This window comes from Haematobia irritans, chromosome 5 (assembly GCF_050003625.1).
Source record: "Haematobia irritans isolate KBUSLIRL chromosome 5, ASM5000362v1, whole genome shotgun sequence".
In the NCBI taxonomy this organism is placed as follows: domain Eukaryota; kingdom Metazoa; phylum Arthropoda; class Insecta; order Diptera; family Muscidae; genus Haematobia; species Haematobia irritans.
The window spans coordinates 143,209,301-143,218,292 of NC_134401.1; the positions used below are offsets into that span (position 1 = coordinate 143,209,301).

The following is an 8,992-nucleotide window of genomic DNA, read 5'->3' on the forward strand; positions in this document are numbered from 1 at the left end:
AAAAAACAGAGGCTATTACTTTGCCAGCGGACTTTTGAGTCTTTCCACGCTTCGGAGACGGTTCAGCGATCGCTGTCCACTCAGCCGACTGTCGATTGGACTCAGGAGTATAGTGATGGAGCCATGTTTCATCCATTGTCACATATCGACGGAAAAACTCGGGTGTATTATGAGGTAATAGCTGCAAACACCACTCAGAATCATCAACACATTGTTGTTTTTGGTCAAATGTGAGCTCGCGCGGCATCCATTTTGCACAGAGCTTCCGCATATCCAAATATTGATGAATGATATGACCAACACGTTCCTTTGATATCTTTAAGGCCTCTGCTATCTTGATCAACTTCATTTTACGGTCATTCAAAATCATTTTGTGGATTTTTTTTGATGTTTTCGTCGGTAACCACCTCTTTCGGGCGTCCACTGCGGTCAACGTCCTCCATGCTCATTTCACCACGCTTGAATTTTGCATACCAATCAATTATTCTTGATTTCCCTGGGGCAGAGTCCGGAAACTCATTATCAAGCCCAGTTTTTGCTCCCACCGTATTTTTTCCCTTCAGAAAACAGTATTTTATCAAAACACGAAATTCCTTTTTTTCCATTTTTTTTCACAATAACAAAAGTTGCTTCACAAAAGACGCTCTATCTCACAAACTAATTGACTTACAGACGTCAAATTTTGACACGAATCATTTGAAGGTTGGTACTATATAAAAATAATATGCATTTAATACTAGCGACGCCATCTATGTGTCAGACCGGGAACTTATCAGCCAACCTGTTATGGCTAAGAAGTGCAATATTCGCCAAAGGTGTGTACACTGAAAGGAGAAGCCAAGCTAGAAGAGTTTTACATGGCAATTACAACAGCAAACGTATTTAGCTGTATTGCATTCGTTCTCTTCGATAAATCTTACAATCATATTGGTGTTTTCACCGAATCCATTGAAAAAGTTGATGGAGTTTGTGGTTGCATGCCTCCAAAATACACAGTCTTTTGAATTTTGTGGATTAATAAGCAACAGCTTTGAGAGGTTTATAACTTAAACTGTTCATTCGAAGGTTCCCACTTATCACAATGTTATTCCCAATTTCACAATATTAAAAACTACTCAACAGTTTATTTTCGTCACACTTTATCGGTTACATTTTATTAGTATTTAATTGCCATATTAGATTACTTCCTTCTGGCAGCGGGAGCAGCTCTAAAAGGTTTCCTACGTGATTTCGAATCAACTATTAGGACCGATTGACGTTTAAGGAAATTACGTGATGGAACTTCACTCTCTTCTTCGTTACCGGCGGAAGCTAAAAAACAAAACACAGTATTTAAATGTTAGTAGTGAAGTAAAGCAATACATCTTTCTTCCATAAACATACCAGCTGCCGGAGCCTGTTCCGGTGATGAGGATAATGTTCCAGCAGCTCTTTGGGCTCTTCCAGCCAATAAATTGAAATAGCACATGGGCATAGCAGCAGGCTTTTCATTTTCTTGGAGTGAAGGAGTTCGGGGAGGCAAAGACATCATAAATTCTTCCTCCTAAAAAGGGGAACAGTATATACCAAGAGTTTTTAATATACTGATACTCAGGTAAGTATTAAACACAAAATGGAGTTCTTACACTTATATCCAAATCTAATTTTTCCGTAGACAAATCATCTGGTAGCTTATTCAAATCTTGACATTTTTCCAATTTATATTTTAAAATCTGTAATTACACACATTAGGTCGGATGGGATTAATGTTGGCAAAAATATTATGTACTTGTATTAAATCTCTATCCTCAGCTTTGTGTACCAAAAAATCTGGCAACTCTTGTACTTGAATACTCATATCCTTATCCTTTAGTTCAACTTTAGTTTCATTGACCTCTTGCAATTTATAGATCATTTCGCATAGACGATCCTTTATGAATTTTAAAACATCCATTGTTTTTTCAGCCGATTCTAGATTCTTTTCACGTTCGATTTCATAGTCGGCTATTTGACTTTTGATATTTTCGATGACTTCTTGATTGCTGGAAGAAAGTGACTAAATTAACAATGATACAAATTCGAGGTTACAGTTAAGAATTTCAAAAAAGTGACACAAAAAGTGACCATCTCAGTGAAGGATGGACCTTTCATATGTTCTTCTACTCCCCCTCTTAATCCCTCTACTTACACCTCTTTCTCTTTGACATCGGAAAATTTCGATGATTCCAATTCTTTGGTTAGAGTCTCTCGTAATTTTTCCAAACTATTCTTTTCCGATTCAGCAGCAGCTCTTAAATAATTCAAACGTATAGCGGATTCTTTCTGCGACGAGAATCGTTCAAAGACTTCATGTGGTGAAGTAGCTCCAGACACTTCCATTAGATTTTTGAATAAATCTTCCATATCTCCAGTAACATTTTTCAATTGAGAATTTTCATCTTCATCTGTTTCGGTTTTACCAGTTTGTTGTTCCCCAGAACTGGAACCAATACTATCCTGATGCGTAACCGTCTTGCCCTCAAAGAACAGTTTACGTCCGATACGTTCCAATTCGAGTTTACGTTGTTCCACTAACTTACGGAACTCCTGAGCTTGTTTCTCGCGAGTCTTTTGTGATATATTGGCCTGTTGCTCCTGACGTTGTAGTATAATCTTGGCCGAATCACGCATTTCTATGGCTTCATTATGGATTTCCTAAGAGATGTTCGTTAGGGGAATGTTAAGAAATGTCGGCATGGATTAGATGAGTCTCCTTATTATCTTACTTGTAATCGATTGATTTCTTGTTGTTGTTCACTCAATGCCACCTCCAGCTCCCTTAAGCTTTTCTCAAATCGTTCGGCATCATTCATTAGCGATGCCTCTATAGATCGATATTTCTTACGAATATGTTCTGCCTCCATCCATTGGACATTTGTACGATGTATTTGATTTTCCAATTGGCAAACTAACTGAAATGGAGAACAAAGAGATAGAGGGTCAGGACGGACAGATACGGTAAGCGAGACAAAGATACGATTGAGAGATGATCAATAAACTGGGAGCATACACAGGGTCGTGGGTTTAAACCCAGTTTAGGCCAAACACCAAAAAGTTTTTCAGCGCTGGATTATCCCACCTCAGTAATGCTGCTAATATTTCTGAATGTTTAAAAGCTTCTCTAAGTGGTTTCACTGCAATGTGGAACGCCGTTCGGACTCGGCTATAAAAAGGAGGTCCCTTGTCATTGAGCTTAACATAGAATAGGGCACCACTCCATTGTAGTATCACAATGGTCTGAATAGTCTAAGTGAGCCTGAAATATCGGGCTGCCACTACACCTAACCTAACCTAATGCTGGTGACATTTCTGAGTGTTTCAAAGGTTTCTTTTTGCGTGCGGAACGCCGTTCGGAATCGGCTATAAGCTGGAGGCCCCTTATCAGTGAGCAAAACATAGAATGGGCAGCATTCATTGAAAAGAGAATGAATGCTGCCCCACGGTGAATAGTCTATGTCTAAAATAATGCAGAACCGCTTGAAGGAAGTTTTACGATTCAAGGAATATTCAAACAGGTACTAGGTAAGATAATTTCTACGGAAATTGAGCAACATCAATTGCTGATTCGAGAAAGATAATCATATTGAAAAACGTTCGTATATTGCTTTCGGTTGCATGGAGTTTTAAACATAGGTTATTGGGTATTGAAGACAGGCTTTCCCATCGTAGTGAATCTTCGGATTCATATAAGGAAAGTCCTCCCACTGAACGCAGAACAAGTTTGTTCAAACTGTCTTCACAGTTAAGTTGAGGGTAACATCTACCTTACAAGCTAAGGGTACAACCTTCCTCACAAGTTGAGGGCACAACCTTCCTCACAAATTGAGGATAAGATGAGGGTACCCTTCCTCACACGTTGAGGGTACATTATTTTCCATTATATTTCACAGGTAATGGACATCTTCTATTTCACCCAGGCCTGTACAGTGACTGTATTACCGGCAAATTTGTATACATGAACCGTACTACCGATGTATATACGAACTGCACTACGGATTAAGCAGAATGACTGAACTACCGATTAAGCTGAATCGCCGAACCGTACTAACGATTAAGCTGAATCACCGCATTACTGATTACCGAACCGAATTACCGATGAAGTTGCGGATACCGATGAAGCTGTAGAGATGACACGAATTACCGACCTAACCGTTTTCAATTTACCTATCAACTCTACCAGCGACAGCAACTTGTTTACCGACATAGACTGTGCAACCGGCCGTTATCAAGCATCACAAAGTTCACGATCATCTACAACTCGTTACCACGAAAAGTTCACGATTAACTCGAAATCTTTCAACCCAACAACGAGAACCAGTACCCGAATCACCACCTAACCGCCTTTGCCTTTGTTTTACGTCTTCCTTCACCTTCACCTTCGATGGCTAGCGTTGAAATTGTACTTTGGAATACTTTACCCACCAACCCTATATGTTTGGTTCCATCACTGAGACCTTCAGATCTATAGTCTCACCACTTAGGATTTCAGGCTTACAGTTCCCCACTGAGAGATTCGAGGCTACTAAGACTTTCGAGTCATTAGATCCACCACAAAGACCTTCAAGTTTTGAGTTCCACCACTGATACCTTCGGCTTTATAGGTCCTCCATTGCGGCTTTGGGGCCTACAGTTCCCCATTGAGATCTTTGGGGTACTGTTCCTCCACAAAGCCTTTAAGTGTTCAGTTTTGTAAGTGCGTCATCTTCGACAGCTAGAGTTAAAATTGGAATTTGGAGTACATTACCCGCCACTCTATATTAGGAAAACAGGCTCGAATATACATCCGAGCCCCAACATACGAACAAAAAAACCCTCGAACCATTAGGTTAGGTTAAAGTGGCAGCCCGATTTAGATTCAGGCTCACTTAGACTATTCAGTCCATTGTGATACCACATTAACTAAAAGTACCTATTACATATGGGCACTTCTAGTTTTAACCGTTGAACCTTCTCGATTATTTTCTTCTGTTGAACCAACCAGATTGTTCCAAAAACATTAGCAGACTGCTTAAGTTAACGTTTACCAGGTCCGCCAGTAATCTGAAGCTATATGCCCCTAAAATTTGCTTACGCCTTACACAAAATGCAGGACACTCACGCAAGAGGTGTTTTATTGATTCCTTTTCCTCCGCATCATGACAGCTCATACAATAGTCATTATACTTCGCACCAATAGTTTTTGCAAAATCGCCTATCAGGCAGCGACCCGTTATAGCAGATATCAGGAGTGATATCTGGCGTCTCGAGAACACTAGCATATCTAGTGTGCGGTTTAAGTTTAAATGGGGCCATATTTGCTTGGTGTCGTTACAACCCTTACAATTCAGCTTGAAAAACACTATAGTGATCAGGTAATCTTTTCGCTATTCCAAGTTCCAGATCTTTAGAATATACTCCGAAACCCACTTGTCTATCCAATTTGGAGCCATCAGTGTAGAAATCTATATATCTTTTATTCCCCGGGGTCCGTGTACATCACGCCTCACTGTTGGGAATTAGAGTCTTAAACTTTTTGTCGAAAAGTGGACTCGCCAAAGTGTAATCCACTACGTTAGGCACATCTGGCATTATTTTGAGGACCGAACTGTGACCTTAACTTTTTTCCGACCACAGCGATAGCTCGCGCAACCTCACAGCCGTTGTTGCAGCTGACTGTTTGGCCAAAATGTCTAAAGGCAATAGATGCAGTATGACATTAAGGGAGTTTGTGCCTGTCTTGCTGAATGCACCTGAGATACACAAGCACGCCATACGCTGAACTTTGTCTAAACTTGTCGGCTGGTGAAGTGCCGGCCACCAGACTACAACACCATATAGCATTATAGGTCTAAACTCTGCCGTGTATAGCCAATGTACAATTTTTGGTTTTAGTCCCCACTTTTTCCCTATTGCCTCGCCCTTTCTTCAATATTAAGCTTAAAGTTCAGCTTCCTGTCCAAAATAACGCCAAGGTATTTTGCACAGTCCCTAAAGGGAATTTCAATACCCCCTAAGGAAATGGGCCTAACCGTGGGAGTTTTGCGATCTTTGCAGTACATGACTAGTTCTGTCTTTGCAGGATTTACCCCAAGACCATTATCTTTCGCCCATTTCTCAGTCATCCGGAGGGCTCTCTGTATAATATCTCTAACTGTTGATGGGAATTTTCCCCTGACTGCTAGCGCCACATCATCTGCGTATGCCACCACTTGTATCCTTTCTTTTTCTAGGGAAACCAAAAGGTCATTTATAGCAACATTCCAAAGAAGAGGTGATAGAACTCCTCCTTGAGGAGTGCCTCTGTTCACATACCTTTGTATGTTTGCTTGTCCTAGTGTGGCTGAAATGCGTCTCTTCCTTAGAACCATTAACTAGACAATATGCTTGCTTGGCGACCGTGTTCCACTACCCAAAAACTACTTTGGTTGACATGGATAAAATTAGCGCAAGAGGAATTAATTCTCAACATATCCATCGACTGGATGATCATAATTGTTGGTCGTTGAATTGTGGCTCATTGCACATCGCTATGCTCTTAGTTCGATCCTAATTTTTAATTTTGCTGAGATATTCGCTCTGGGGCGCAAAATACCACAGAGATCTTCCGATCGAATGGTCTACCACTGAAACTTGACGGCTTAATGGTTTCCCACTAGGACTTTTGCTTCCACCACTGAAGATTTTGAGCTTACAGATCCCCACTGAGAGATTCGGGACTACTGTACCAATGTGGTATCACAATGGACTGAATAGTCTAAGTGAGCCTGATACATCGGTCTGCCACCTAACCTAATGAAAATCTACTGTGCCTCCACTAAGAGCTTCGAGCCTATAAATCCACCACTAAGACCTTCAGTTCAACCACTGAGACCTTCTGCTTTACAGTCTCACCATTGCGGCTTTCGGACCTAAAGTTACGCACAGAGTCCTCCGGGGCTACTGTGCCTCAACGAAGACCTCATAATCTACAGTTTCATCACTGAGACCTTCGAGTCTATAGATCCATCTTACTGTATAGTGTTACGGTGGAACTGCAACCAATATATCCACTTAGATTGGCTAGTAGGCTCCGAGTTGGCCGAATTGGTGCACAAGATAGTTGGAACAGATGGCATTTTAAAATGTTGAGCGGATTATATTCTGCACAAAATGTTGGCCTCGAGAAAACTATCGGCGGGATCGATCCTCATTCCCGACAACAAGCGCAACCGACAAGAAGTTTCACCATGTAAGAGTAGTATTTGACGCTGTTTAATGGGAATCTCTGCGAAATTCTCCGTGGTTGCATGACGAACGAATCGTTGATGCCTCATTTGCCCGCTCCCGACAAAAAGTGTCACCATGTCAGAGTAGCATTTGACGCTTTTTAATTGGAATCTCTGCGAAATTCTCCGCGGTTTCGTGACGAACGAATCGTTGATAGGCCAACAAGTAATACAATTTTAGAGAAGTATTTGACACCTTTAAAATCGGAATCCCACGGAGATTCTCCTTCATTCTGTGGCAAACAAAACGTAGATTTCATGATATCCATGACGGACCAACTGGGTTGGGGCATTTAGTATCCCATACAAATTTGGACTTCTGTATTATGATGCAATGATTTATATTTTCTCCTGGAGTTAGTGGAAAAGTAAAACTGTATCCAACATTTCGGAAACATTTACCAAATTTGTGAACTTGTGAACCTCTCATATCTTAAGGCAAATCTGCTCTCTGCTGTCAGCCACTTAGACATTTCATTGCAAATACATCCCGCCTTTAATGGTTTCCTTCCCTCTTATGTACTTGAGACAAAATGCCCCCTTCAATCTTAAGATTTTGTTTATATTTAACTTCATTTCCAAACCAAAATTCATTCTAAAATATCCGCCTTGGCCCTCGCAAACCCATGGGGCTTATTTTCTTTGTTGCCAAAATGACTTTCAATTTGAAAGAAATGTTGACAAAAGGGTGAAGCCATCTTGGGGTCATTTGCCATTTTAGCTAAACAAATACAGTCATTGCTTACCTTACGATTGTGGTCCTCCTCCAATGTCTCTGGTGGTTTTTCACCCAAATTCTGTTCTTGAGCATCCTTGCTGGCCATCAGCTCACGATATTGTTCCATGAGTTTGGCATAGTGTTGTTTGCGACACTTGAAACGATGCCTTAGCAAATCCAATTGCTTGCGATTTTCGGTGATTTTCAAGTCTGTCAAGAAAATGGCATCGTCCACATTTTTGGCGCCAATCGGATAACTCACTTTACCCACAACAATTGTGGGCAAGGCAGAGCTGGTTTTCCTTACCTTTTCACCGGGTGGCACCGAGGTGGTGGCAGGTGGCTCCTTCATGATGATGGAACGTTGTAAGGGATTTCGCAAACGACCACATTTTGTTGTAAGCTCTTTGATTTCTTTTTTGAGAGTCGAAATGGTATCAGAATTGATGCGATTTTGTTTTTGCCATTCAGCAAGATTGGCTGTCTTTTGACCTTCTGCAAAAAGTCCATACAAAAAAACAACGATCGAAGGAAAATTGAATTAAACTTTCTTGTTTTTTGCCAGATGAGTTCTACCCATCCAAAATTGCTTTTTTGTTTGTTACCTGCCAGAAGTATCCGTTTTTTAATTTCAGCAATTTTATGATTAATATCCACTTTATCGTTATCCATTTCGAAGAGTTTTTCCCTAATATTAGCTTTCCCTCTAAATTAGCTCATCAAACTACTATGTTGGAGCAAAGGAGTTTTGCAAATGTTACCTTACTTTCCTGCCATGAAGAAATCATTAACGTTAGCAACCAGCTGTTACCGGAAATGGTCCCAAAAAAAAAAACACAACAACGGTTGCTATAAACAAATTCGATTTATTGATGGAGTGTGTTGTTTGGGCCTTCAAGGCAATGGTGCTGGTAGACAGGGTTTCTGTTTTGAAGGATTTCATGCTTGATTTCATACCATTTGATATCTGGCCAAACAAGGAAAGAATTTTCCTTCGATATCAAGCAAACAG

At 40.6% G+C, this 8,992-nt stretch overlaps 1 protein-coding gene across 1 annotated transcript; it reads right to left on the bottom strand.

Annotated features, from left to right (window-relative positions):
• Nucleotides 1-1,140: 1,140 nt before the first annotated feature.
• Nucleotides 1,141-8,720, bottom strand: CCDC151 (Coiled-coil domain containing protein 151). The gene is made up of 8 exons (XM_075308741.1): nucleotides 8,586-8,720; nucleotides 8,009-8,475; nucleotides 2,745-2,930; nucleotides 2,168-2,673; nucleotides 1,769-2,021; nucleotides 1,626-1,712; nucleotides 1,384-1,543; nucleotides 1,141-1,311 (listed from the first exon to the last, which is right to left on the bottom strand). The coding sequence occupies exons 1-8, from the start codon at nucleotides 8,650-8,652 to the stop codon at nucleotides 1,181-1,183; spliced, it is 1,857 nt and encodes a 618-aa protein (XP_075164856.1). The 5' UTR covers nucleotides 8,653-8,720; the 3' UTR covers nucleotides 1,141-1,180.
• Nucleotides 8,721-8,992: the final 272 nt, after the last annotated feature.

Excerpts from the sequence above, each read along its gene's own strand:
- CCDC151 (XM_075308741.1), bottom strand. The coding sequence starts at position 8,652 with ATGGATAACGATAAAGTGGATATTAATCATAAAATTGCTGAAATTAAA. Across the intron at positions 1,713-1,768 it reads AGGATAGAGATTTAATACAA|ATTTTAAAATATAAATTGGA; the intron begins GTACATAATATT and ends GTGTAATTACAG. Across the intron at positions 1,544-1,625 it reads AATTAGATTTGGATATAAGT|GAGGAAGAATTTATGATGTC; the intron begins GTAAGAACTCCA and ends TCCCCTTTTTAG.